General features: G+C 42.4%; 8 protein-coding genes across 8 annotated transcripts; all 8 read right to left on the reverse strand.

The window, feature by feature from the left end:
• Positions 1 to 706: 706 nt before the first annotated feature.
• On the reverse strand, positions 707 to 1,621 carry TM35_000571000 (uncharacterized protein; the record flags this gene model as incomplete). The annotated part of the gene is made up of 1 exon (XM_029030839.1): positions 707 to 1,621. The coding sequence occupies one exon, from the start codon at positions 1,619 to 1,621 to the stop codon at positions 707 to 709; it is 915 nt and encodes a 304-aa protein (XP_028877838.1).
• A 554-nt stretch (positions 1,622 to 2,175) lies between these two features.
• Positions 2,176 to 3,315, reverse strand: TM35_000571010 (uncharacterized protein; the record flags this gene model as incomplete). Its single annotated transcript, XM_029030840.1, has 1 exon — positions 2,176 to 3,315. One exon carries the CDS (start codon positions 3,313 to 3,315, stop codon positions 2,176 to 2,178), a length of 1,140 nt encoding a protein of 379 aa, XP_028877839.1.
• A 777-nt stretch (positions 3,316 to 4,092) lies between these two features.
• On the reverse strand, positions 4,093 to 4,884 carry TM35_000571020 (uncharacterized protein; the record flags this gene model as incomplete). Its single annotated transcript, XM_029030841.1, has 1 exon — positions 4,093 to 4,884. One exon carries the CDS (start codon positions 4,882 to 4,884, stop codon positions 4,093 to 4,095), a length of 792 nt encoding a protein of 263 aa, XP_028877840.1.
• Positions 4,885 to 5,736: 852 nt separating this feature from the next.
• On the reverse strand, positions 5,737 to 6,657 carry TM35_000571030 (Titin; the record flags this gene model as incomplete). The annotated part of the gene is made up of 1 exon (XM_029030842.1): positions 5,737 to 6,657. The coding sequence occupies one exon, from the start codon at positions 6,655 to 6,657 to the stop codon at positions 5,737 to 5,739; it is 921 nt and encodes a 306-aa protein (XP_028877841.1).
• A 19-nt stretch (positions 6,658 to 6,676) lies between these two features.
• Positions 6,677 to 7,363, reverse strand: TM35_000571040 (uncharacterized protein; the record flags this gene model as incomplete). Its single annotated transcript, XM_029030843.1, has 1 exon — positions 6,677 to 7,363. One exon carries the CDS (start codon positions 7,361 to 7,363, stop codon positions 6,677 to 6,679), a length of 687 nt encoding a protein of 228 aa, XP_028877842.1.
• A 1,153-nt stretch (positions 7,364 to 8,516) lies between these two features.
• On the reverse strand, positions 8,517 to 9,629 carry TM35_000571050 (uncharacterized protein; the record flags this gene model as incomplete). The annotated part of the gene is made up of 1 exon (XM_029030844.1): positions 8,517 to 9,629. The coding sequence occupies one exon, from the start codon at positions 9,627 to 9,629 to the stop codon at positions 8,517 to 8,519; it is 1,113 nt and encodes a 370-aa protein (XP_028877843.1).
• Positions 9,630 to 10,224: 595 nt separating this feature from the next.
• Positions 10,225 to 11,292, reverse strand: TM35_000571060 (uncharacterized protein; the record flags this gene model as incomplete). The annotated part of the gene is made up of 1 exon (XM_029030845.1): positions 10,225 to 11,292. The coding sequence occupies one exon, from the start codon at positions 11,290 to 11,292 to the stop codon at positions 10,225 to 10,227; it is 1,068 nt and encodes a 355-aa protein (XP_028877844.1).
• A 673-nt stretch (positions 11,293 to 11,965) lies between these two features.
• On the reverse strand, positions 11,966 to 12,388 carry TM35_000571070 (uncharacterized protein; the record flags this gene model as incomplete). The annotated part of the gene is made up of 1 exon (XM_029030846.1): positions 11,966 to 12,388. A coding segment is annotated over one exon (423 nt), but the record flags the coding sequence as incomplete, so codon positions are not given.
• Position 12,389: the final 1 nt, after the last annotated feature.

Consider the following 12,389-nt stretch of genomic DNA (forward strand, 5'->3'; position numbering starts at 1 on the left):
AATAGGAGAGATTACAACAGTGCAGCAGAGAAATAATACAAAATGTAACAACAACAAGAGAAAATAGTCCCACACAAAAAACCATGTTTACAGTACCAATCATCAGTACGACTCCAGTGAAAAAAGAGAATGCACACATCCCACTGTACTGCGGAGGACCCCCAACCTGAAATCAAAGAAGCAAAAAAATTAAAAAAAACAGAATCAGCTGCCACAGCACATACAGTACTACAAAAGTACATCCTTCTATAGTCACGTATAGGAAATTATTAATATATATATTTATATGTATAATATATATTTGCTTTTACTTTTCCTCTCTGGACAAAACAATCCAAACAAACGCAACTCAAGCAAAAAAAAAAAAAAACAGGTAGCCCATGTTCTACAGTAAACGCCAAATACAATTACTATCAATGTAAAACGTTGTAAACTTAATAATATATGTAACAAAGTGTATCTGTTATATATGTTTTCTCTCATTGCACAAGGCAAGCTGTCATTGGTGGAAAGAAAAGCACACAACATCCCAAAAACATACACACAATGGAGTACCATATATAGGATAAAAACAAACAAAAAACAGTAAAATAAAGCAAAAAAATTACCAACAGGTGGAAGATTAGTTAGACTGTAGGGATGCAAGCAAGAAAAAGTAAAGAAAACAAAGGATGACCTGAGTCACACCACACCACCACCATTACAATCAGCACACAAGAATACAGGACAGTGTAACCACAATCAGTAGTGGTACACGCACCCACACAGAACTGCTGATACTGCTGCTGCTGTCTGCATCACCCTTCTTGTTGTTTGTGAGTTCAGGAGGAAGTGTTGTTGTTGTTGTGGTGGTGGTGGTGGTATCTGTATTTCCTCCCTCATTTTGGTTACTTGTTGCCTCACTCCCTGTAGACGAAGTCCCGTTCTCAGTATTCGAAGTATCAGATCCACTGGTACTCTCTGTGGCTGAATTGGTTGGAGAAGGAGAAGAAGGTTGTGGTGCTGCACCGTCTAGTTGACCGTTACGTGCAGGTGCACTACTGCTGCCATCACCAGGTGTAGAGGATGTATTGGGAGAAGCAGCATCTCCACCAGAAGGTTCACTAGAACGTTCACCACTAGTAGCTGCAGGACCTTGTTTATTGGGAGTATCTTTGGATTCCTGTGTAGTTTGATGAACGGTTGCTTCCTGTGAGGGTGAAGTGTTGGAAGAAGTCTCAGGTGAACTCTGAGGTGCATTAGCAGATATCTCTTTCCTTTCATTAGCACTAGATCCTTTTGAGTCTTTGTTCTCTCCATTTGTTGATTCACGTGTATCCGGATGTGATTCCCTCCCCGTTTCAGCACCTACTGGTTTGTTTTCGTTCAACTGTTGTTCCCTTTGTTGTGTTACCTTGTCAGAGGTACTTTCAGGTTCTTCGATTTTACGATCTTTGACAACACAGTCAGGAGTTCCATCAGGAAGAAGAACAGCCTCCGATGGTGGAAAACAAACGACCAACATACCGCTTTGATTCATAGTGTACTTGATTGGTTCAGCCCATACCAATCCGCAAGCACAACAAAGTGCAAGAGTTAATAAACAGAGCAGATAACACCTCGCCATTACAGCCTTTGTCATTGTTGTTGTTTTACTTCAATAAACTGATACAAGAAAGAGAAACAAGGAAATAAATGAGATAGAAACAAACATACACCAGTACAACAAATATTCACAGTGGAAAAGAGAGAAGCAGCAACAACCACAGTAAAGCAAGAAAAAGAAATATTCCTCTTGCATGATAATAATATGAACCCCTTAATAGAAAAGAAAAAAAGATCCCACAGTACCCAAACAATAGAGAGAGCCAAACACACACACACACAATACCCCATGGCTCTAGTTTATGTATTAAATTACTGCATCCACACACATCTGTGTGTACTAGCAAGAGATGTATACCGTCAGTGAGCAGAACAGCCCAGTTTTCTGCAAACACACACAACGGGAAAAGCAAATAATGGAATTATTAGAAAAAGAACACACACACACAAAAGAAAAAGAAAAGACATTCGAATTAAAAAAGAATGCTGGTAAACAAATTATTAGTTTATTTCACCCACGGGGATGTATGCAATTATGATTATGTTAGTATAACCATTATTATTATTTGTCCTCAAGTGAGTCCCACCCGTTCAGCACACAGTAACGGAGAACACAGCCACAATCAGTAGCGGTGCTGCAGTGCGCATCCACACAGGACTGACACTGCTGTCAACAATAGCCTTGTTCTTCTGCACTGTGGAAGCAATGTTGCTGCTGATCTCTGCGTTGGGTACTGAAGATGGAGATGGAGTGGTGGTTGGTGCTTCAGTGGTAGTGTTCTCGGGGTTAGCCGGAGTAGTGGAAGTGTTTTCTTCCGTTTCCGTCTTTGCACTCACACCCATGTCTGCGCCAGTAGTACTGTTACCTGTACTCACGTTATTGGAAGAGGTTTCTTGTGAGTCTGGTACGCCAGTCACATTAACAGCTGGAGGAGACTGCTGCTTGGAAGGATTATTATCGACAGGTACAGCGTTAACAGATGTGTTGCTTGATGTCCCTTGATTACTTTGTTGTGCTGCAGTAGACTCCGTATTTTCACTTTGCACTGTTGACGTTGTTGGTCCTGTTTCTGCGTTTTGCCTTTCAGCATCATGGACATTGGCAGCAACTTCCGCAACTGAATTTACTTCAAGTTCTGGACTCTCTGTCTCATGACCACTCATTCTATCTACATCAGACTCAACGCGAGCAGTAGGAATAGGTTCAGTGGAAAGATCTTTAATTTCTTTCGCTGGTTCTGAGAATGGAGACTTTGCCTTAATATTTTTAAAATCACTTTTTTTTTGCCACTCAGAACAATTTAAACCATGAATCCGAGTCTTACTGTCATTCTTGCTACACTTATTCTCATGGATTGCTGTCACAAGAAAATCTTCCCATGTCCAACGACCAGATTCAGCCATCACCGCCTTTGGCTGTCCAGCATTAACAGTAGTAGCAGTAGTAGTTGTTGATGTTCTTGTTGTTCTTGCGGTACGCTGGCGGCAGAGGTCTGCGTACTTCCCACATGCAGACACACGGCTGCCCAAACCGCATGTAAGCCACTCGCTCTCAGCAGCGGGGCGTACACGCAGCGCACCGCCGGCCCCGCACGACACCTCCACAGCCCCACGGGATACACCACGGCCATTGGGACTGTCATTATCAACAGCAGCAGCAGCCGCCATGGTATACCCGCAGGCGCAGCACAGCACAACGGCCAACACAAACATCACACGGCCCATCATCATCGTCAGAGAGACAAGGGTTTGTTTCACGTAAAAACACTGATCTAGAAAGAAAGACAACCAAGAAGAGCAAAAAAAAGAAAATAAATGAAGTATCAAACATGTTAGGACACACCAATCAATTACCACTATGGCAACTCACATCACAAGAGAAATACACACCAGTTAAAAAATGCAATACAGCGCAATAACCTCAGTAAGAGTAAAAAAAAAGCCCACATTCACAAATATTTCAAAAAAAGGCTGAACCACCCAGCAAAATCATCAAGCAAATAAACAGATATTAATCATTAGCCCAAATTTACACAGTAAACACAGAAATACACAACAACTATGGGTATCAGTCTATATATATGTGTGTGTACATATACGCAATTATAAATATAAATTCATCGGATATTATTTCTTTTTCCCACTATAAAAAACAGTTCATCATCATTATCACAGTGGCAGTCCACAGACACACACATAGAGAGAGTCTCCAAGAACACACACACACACAATGGAGTAGCAATAATAATAATTATAGGATAAACACAGAGAGTAAAAACACACAAAACACATTAACATTAAGAAACAAAAAGAAAAAGATAATCCCAACAGGTGGAAAGATTAGTTAGACTGTAGGGATGTAAGCAAAAAGAGAAAAGAAAACAAAGGATGACCTGAGTCACACCACACCATTACAATCAGCACACAAGAATACAGGACAGTGTAACCACAATCAGTAGTGGCACACGCACCCACACAGAACTGATGATACTGCTGCTGCTGTCTGCATCACNTACAGGACAGTGTAACCACAATCAGTAGTGGTACACGCACCCACACAGAACTGCTGATACTGCTGCTGCTGTCTGCATCACCCTTCTTGTTGTTTTTAGTCTCAGGAGGAAGTGTTGTTGTTGTTGTGGTGGTAGTGGTTGTTTCTGTATTTCCTGCTCCTTCTTCACTTTGGTTCCTTGTTGATTCACTCTCTGCAGAAGTTGTATCAGTCTCAGTCGTAGCAGCATTAGAACCACCGTTACTCGCTGTTTCTGAAGTGGTGGAGGAAGGTGGAGCCTGTGATGGTGCACTTCCACTTCCTTCACTGTTGCTGCTGATTTCAGTTGTACCTTCACCTGCAGTAGGACCACTATCTGGTCGTGTTCCATCTCGAAGCTCCGGAGTTTTGTTTTCATCTTGATCACCAGGGCGACCTTCTCCATCAGCTCTTACATTTGGTGCACTATCAGGAGTAGCGGGATCACCAGCAGAAGGACCTTCATCTTCTTTTCCTGTTGGATCAGTGTTTGGTTGTGTAGATGGTTTCCCACCACCACTAACACCAGATCCAGAAGGTAGACCTTGAGCTGCAGGAGTACAAGTATCACCAGTAGATCCAGTAGAAACACCACCATCAGTACAAGAAGCGGCAGCACTAGCAGCAGCAGCAGAAATAGCAGCAGGTTCAGCAGGAGAAGAGCAACGAGCAGTATCGTCAGTACCATCAGGGCAATTACCACGATTGTCTTCAGTAGGGGAAGGCGTCTCCGCTGAGGCGCAGAGAGACGCAACACTCAGCAGCAACATCAGCAAACACAACACACGACACAACAACATCACACCAACAGTTAATTTTGTTTGTTTTACGTCACGTTGCTAACGACAAGAAAAAAGGAAAAGAAAAAAAAACAATTATAATATAATAGTAATAATTAGACAAGGAAACACAACGAGAAGATAAAGAATCAAAAAAAAAAACACAACCAGCAAAAATAACAGAGTAGCCCATAAAAGGGCATCACAAACAATTTCAAGCAAAACAAAAGAAAAAGAAATTAAGAACATGAGCAGTGGCATGATAAACACAGAAACCAATGAACCATGATAATATTGGAATTCATAAGCAATTATACATGTATATTTTCTTTTTTTCCCTCTTTACAGAAAACAGATCACCAAAAGGGTACAGGGCAAAACATAGAGGAAAAGCAAACCACAAGCAAAAAAAAAACAGATATTAACTATTAGCCCAATTTACCAAGTAAACACAGAAATATACACCAACTATGGGTATAAGTCTATATGTGTATATACAAGCAATTATAAATATAAATTCATCTGTTATTATTATTTCTTTTCTTTTCACTGCAAAAAACAGTTCATCATCATTATTATTACAGTGCAAACCAAGGTGCACACACAGAGAGAGTCTCCAAGAACACACACACACACACACACACACAATGGAGTAGCAATAATAATAAATATTATAGGATAAACATAGAGAGAGCAAAAACACACAAAACAAACATTAAAAAACAAAAAAAAAGATAATCCCAATAGGTGGAAGATTAGTTAGAATGTAGTGTGGATGCATGCAAAAAAGAAAAGAAAAAGAAAACAAAGGATGACCTGAGTCACACCATCACCACCACACAATCAGCACACAAGAATACAGGCCAGTGTAACCACAATCAGTAGTGGTACACGCACCCACACAGAACTGCTGATACTGCTGCTGCTGTCTGCATCACCCTTCTTGTTGTTTGCAGGCTCAGGAGGAAGTGTTGTTGTTGTTGTGGTGGTGGTTGATTCCTCATTACTGGGTGTAGTTGTGGTGGTGGTGGTGTTTTCTGTATTTCCTCCCTCATTTTGGTTGTTTAATGATTCACTCTCTGCAGATGAAGTGCCGCTCTCTGTTGTTTCAGTATCAGCAGCTCCGGCAGTCCCCGTTGTTGTGTTGTTGGAAGAAGAAGAAGAAGTTTGTGGTGCTCCACTTCCTTGGCTAGCCGCACTTCCACCTCCTGCATTGTTGCCGTTCCCTTCAGTTTGCACCTCACCCGCAGGATCAGCAGCCTCAGTGGCATCTGCCCTAGGTTCAGCAGATGCTGGATTATGTCCAGTACCAGGATCACCAGCAGAAGCACCACTATTTCCAAGACCTTCACCACGAGGACCAGAAGAACCACTAGCTCTATCTTGACCTTGAACTTCACGTACCTCAGCTTCAGGTACTTTAGCAGGAGGAACTTCAGGTTTTTTGGGAGGAACAACAGGAGGTGTTTTCTCAGGAACAACTTCTTTTGGAGCCTCAGGTACAGTAACAGGAGGAACTTCGGGTTTTTTAGGAGGAGCAGCCGGTACTTTTTTCTCAGGAACCACCTCTTTTGGTACCTCAGGCACTTTGGGAGGAGCTTCGGTCTTTTTCGGACATGGCTTAGGACTTTCAGAAGGTTCAGAAGCATCAGAATTGCACTCAGGATCACCATCAACAGCACGTTCAGGTACCTCAGCAGAAGGATTACAATTACGAGAAGAATCAGTGGTACCTGCAGGGCATGGAGGACTTTGAAGAAGCATCTTTGTCTCACTCTCCGTATCAGGGACTTGGTCGGAAAGATCGGCGGCNAGAATTACCACCATCCGCAGTTCCATCAGTTTGAGAAGATGCAGAAGTAGGAGATGATTGTGCAGCTGTACCTTCTCCACTGGCTGCACTGGTGTTGACTGCGCTACTGTCATTGGATGTATCACCAGTTTGTTGAGGTTGCTGTGGTGAACCTTCTTGATTTGAGTTCTCTGTCACCCCAGGAGTTGCTTCTTTACTTTCTATGGAATCTTGACTGCTCTCTTGCTGCTGTTGACTTCCTTGACTCCTTCCTGCACCATCCTCTGCACCTGGTAACTTATTCCTCCTCTCGTTTTGAGTAGTAGTGGCTTCAGCTACACGACCCGGTTCACTCGTCTGAGAAGATAGGCCACTACCTCCAGCACCCTGCTGTTGACCACTTGCAGATTGATTGTTCTGACCGTTGGAGTTATGCTCTTGAGCACCAGCACCAGCAGCAGCAGCCTCAGCACAAGATTCACCGTCAACAGAAGGTCCAGTACCTTCAGTAGAGCAACTGACAGGAGTACCTTGAAGAAGAATCTTTGTCTCACTCTCCGTATCAGGGACTTGGTCGGAAAGATCGGCGGCAGGCACTTCTTCAGCGAGGACGTGCACACACGCACATGAGAGCAGGAGAGCGAGGACACACAGCACGTAGCGCATCATCATTATCATTACAATACTTCTTGTAGTAGTCTTACTTCAATCGCTTACAGAAAACCAGATAGAAAAACCAGAAACAAAGTGAATCAATGTACACAAGAAAATAAGGACACTCAACAAATCAAACAACACTCAACAATTACAGCAGAAGCACACATATGAAAAAAAGGTGCAACCATAACTCAGATAGTGCCCAAATAAAAGTAAAAACGCATACAATACCCAAAAACAAACAGACAATCCCAATTAACCCCAAAAGAAAAAAATTAAGAGAACGACCATCAGAAGCAGGCATAGCAATAAAGTCAAAATGCCTCTTCTGGTCGAACCAAGCACAATTACAAATATACTTATGTATTTTTTATCATTTTTTCTCACTGCACAAAACACTCCAACACACAACTATGCAGGAAAAAGCACACAGTGCCCCAGCAAAGAAAACAAAAAAAAAACACAAATTAAGAACAGAACCAACTGCACAAAAATAACTCACAGACCACTGAGTATGATGGTCTGTTCAAGTACATAAGAATACAAATTGTATTAACTACTATTTGTTCCTTTGCTCTTATAAAACAGATTACCAAAAACCTTGCAGGGCAAAAGCACACAATGACCCACGCACAACAAAGCAAACAAACAAAGAAACAGATATTAAACATTAGCCCAATTTACACAGTAAACACATAGAAATACACCAACTATGGGTGCAAGTCTATATGTGTTTGTATATATAAGCAATTATAAATACAAATTCATCTGCTATTATTATTTCTTTTGTTTCACTGCAAAAAACACTTTATCATCATCACAGTGCAGGGCCAGGCACACACAGTGAGTCTCCAAGAACACACAATACCCCATGGCTCTAGTTTATGTATTAAATTACTGCACACACACATCTGTGTGTACTAGCAAGAGATGTATACCGTCAGTGAGCAGAGCAGCCCAGTTTTCTGCAAACACACAACGGGAAAAGCAAGTAATGGAATTATTAGAAGAATGAACACACACACATAAAAGTAAAAGAAAAAAAAAGAAGTTTGAATTAAAAGATAAAGCTGGTAAACAGATTATTAATTTATTCACCCATGGGGGATATAAGCAAATATGATTATGTTAGTTTTACCATTATTATTATTTACCCTCAGATGAGTCCCACTGTTCAGTACACAGTAACGGAGAACAACACAGCCACAATCAACAGCGGAGCTGCAGTACGCATCCACACAGGACTGACACTTCTGTCAGCATTAGCCTTGTTCTGTACAGCGGAGGCAATAGTGTTGCTGCTGATCACTGTGTCGGGTACAGCAACAGGAGATGGAGTGGTGGTTGGTGCTTCTGGGGTAGTGTTCTCAGTGCTCGGTGGAGTAGTAGTATTGGTTTCTTTTGAGCCTGTTATAGCAGTCGTACTTGCAGGTGATGGTTGCTGGGTAGGATTGGAGTCGCTAGGGGCACTCTGATCCTCTGTGTTATTTGATGATCCTTGGTTTTCTTGTGGTGTTATTTCTTTAATTCTCTCCTTGGCAGCAGTAACTGCAGTACTAAGTCTCCCCAAGGCATCCTGCAAAAGGTTATCAGCTTCTTGCGCACGCTTCACAATAGTTTCAGCGTTTAGTGCCGCCTTCTGTGCTTCATCTGCGGCATCGATACCAGCAAAGAGGAAATGGTGCAGACTCTTGTCATCGGTATAAGGGAATGCGGCCTCTACCTTTTCGTGAAGCTGCTTGAGTGTTTTGTTCTTGCGTTCATCTTGTGGAACTGCTGGGTCTTTGTTCTCAGTGGTTTTTTTAAGGTTCTCATGTAATCTCTTAAATTCATATAATAGATTACGAGCATTCTCTCCCATTTCAATCATTGGCATTTTTGTTCCTTTAGTTAGCACTGCGGTATCTCGTGCATTGGCTACGACCCACCTCAGGTTCTCGAGAAGTTTAACACCTTTCAGCCTCTCAACCTCCAGATCGGATACGTCAGTCTCCGCTTTTGCAACCAACTCATTAATTTCCGCGACAAACTCTTTGGCTTTACTGGTTAAGTATGTGGCTTGTTCTGCAGCTGCATTGCATTGATCTTTCAATTTCAAAGTCTCCTCCTTCGTCACATTCCTTGCCTTTACAAACTCAACGGCTCTTCCTGCTAAATCAGTAATGGTTTTCAGTTCTTCACTGATTTCATTTTCACCATCGACAGCCTCTGTGGCTCCACTCACAACCAAAGAGCACAGCACAACGGCCAACACACACATCACACGGCGCATCATCATAACGGCCATCGTCACTCTTCTTCTTGTTGTCTTTCTTGTCACTTGAGTTCACAGATCTACACAGGGAGTGTGGAAAAGAAAGAAAGAAAGAAAAAGGAAGAGAGAAAGGGACACACATAGTGAGTGGATGCAGGACACAAATACTCACAGTGGGATAGAGAGAGAGAATCAGCAACTGCACAGTAAAGCAAGAAAAAGGAATATTCCGCTTGAATGATAATAATATGTATCCCTTAATAGAAAAAGAAAACACCACACAATACCCAAATAAGAAAGAGAGCCAAACACCCAAACAGACACAATACCCCATGGCTCTAGTTTATATTTAATAAATTACTGCACACACACATCTGTGTGTACTAGAAAGAGATGTATACCGTCAGTGAACAGAACAGCCCAGTTTTCTGCAAACACACACAACAGGAAAGCAAGTAATGGAATTAATAGAAAAAGAACACACACACAAAAGAAAAGCAAAGAAATTCCAATTAAAAGAGAAATATGGTAAAGAGATTATTCATTCATTCACCCATGGGGATGTAGGCAATTATGATAATGTTAGATTAACCATTATTATTATTTGTCCTCAGATGAGTCCCACTGTTCAGTACAGGGTAGCGGAGACCAACACAACCACAATCAGTAGTGGCACACGCACCCACACAGAACTGACACTGCTGTCAACATTAGCCTTTTTCTGCAAGGTGGAGGCGATGTTGTTGCTCATCTCTGCGTTGGGTACAGTAGATGGAGTGGTGGTTGATACTTCTGTGGTAGTGTTCTTAGTGCTCGGCTGAGTAGTGGTTGGTGCTTCTGTGGTAGTGTTCTCGGGGCTAGCCGGAGTAGTGGTATTTGTTCCTTCCGAGCTTGATATTGCTGTCGTACTTGCAGATGAAGGAGATTGCGGGACAGGATTAGAGTCACTTACTGTAGTATTCTCCATTGTGTTATCCGAGGAGTCTTGAACACCTTGTATAGCTACAGTAGACTCCTGAGTTTTGCTTGGCGGATGTTGTTCCGAAACAGGATCTTTGAGTGGCACCCCACCGGCTGTAGTATCCCCACCTCTGATTTCAGTACCAGATGCACTCTCTCCCGCCTTTTCTTTGGCTGATTCTTCTCTCTGTAGTTGTTGCGTATGTGGTTCCTGACTGTCAATGGCGATTGGTTGACTGGAAGTCTCCTTTCTAAATTCTTTCCAAATCGAACAGTTTACTCCGGGAACTTCACGTGTTTCGGACTTATTACACTTGTCCCAATTGGCCTTCTCTTTGATGTCGTCTTCTGAAAGAAAAGGAAAACCATCCCATTCCCAATGACTTCCAGCATTACCTTCACCTGCGTACGGCTTAATGTTTTCTTCATTAGCAATGATTGCTGTCCTTGTTTCTGTTCTTGCTGCTCTTGCGGTACGCTTGCGGCAGAGGTCTGCGTACTTCCCACATGCAGACACACGGCTGCCCGCACCGCATGTAAGCCACTCGCTCTCAGCAGCGGGGCGTACACGCAGCGCACCGCCGGCCCCGCACGACACCTCCACAGCCCCACGGGATACACCACGGCCACTGGGACTGTCATTATCAACAGCAGCAGCAGCCGTCATGGTATACCCGCAGGCGCAGCACAGCACAACGGCCAACACACACATCACACGGCGTATTATCATCATCATGAGAGAGAGACAATAGTTTGGATTGGGTAAAAACACTGATCTAGAAAGCAAGAAAACCGAAGAGCAAAAAAAAGAAAATAAAATGAAGTATCAAACACGTTAGGACACACAAAAATCAATTACCACTATGGAAACTCACATCACAAAGGAAAAACACACCAGTTAAAGAATGCAATACAGGCCAATAACCTCAGTAAGAGTAAAAACAAAAAAACACCCACACTCACAAATATCTCAAAAAAGGCTCAGCGAACCAGTAAAACACAAGCAAACAAAAAAGATATTAACCATTAGCCCAATTTATCCAAGTAAACACAAAAATATACACCAACTATGGATGTAATTCTATATGTGTGTATACAAGCAATTATAGATACAAATGCATCTGTTATTATTATTTCCTTTTCCTCTCACTGCAAAAAGCAGTTCATCATCATCACAGTGCAAGCCCAGGTGGACACAGAGAGTCTCCAAGAACACACACACACACAATGGAGTAGCAATAATAATAATTATAGGATAAACACACAGAGAACAAAAACACACACAAAACACATTAACATTAAGAAACAAAAAAGAGAATCCCAACAGGTAAAAGATTAGATAGACTGTAGGGATTCATGCAAAAAAGAAGAAAACAAAGGATGACCTGAGTCACACCACATCACTACAATCAGCACACAAGAATACAGGCCAGTGTAACCACAATCAGTAGTGGTACACGCACCCACACAGAACTGCTGATACTGCTGCTGCTGTCTGCATCACCCTTCTTGTTGTTTGTGAGTTCAGGAGGAAGTGTTGTTGTTGTTGTTGTGGTGGTGGTGGTTGATTTCTCACTAATGGGTATATTGGTATTCTCTGTGTTCGTTGTTGACTGTTTGTTCCCTGTCCCGTATGACTCCTCAGTGTTAGTTGTAACTTGTGAACCCCGAGTGGTTGCACCTCCTTGTTCTTGCAGTGGTGATGTGTTCTCATGTGGACTCCTATGGTCGCCACCATTAGGTGCAGATTCTGAGACTGTTGGGTTCTCTCCATTTGCTTGTGTTGATACAGAAGGGGCCTCACCTGACTCTTGTCTATTAGAAACAGGAGAA

Source organism: Trypanosoma theileri (assembly GCF_002087225.1).
Source record: "Trypanosoma theileri isolate Edinburgh chromosome Unknown TM35_Tth_57_V1, whole genome shotgun sequence".
NCBI lineage: Eukaryota > Euglenozoa > Kinetoplastea > Trypanosomatida > Trypanosomatidae > Trypanosoma > Trypanosoma theileri.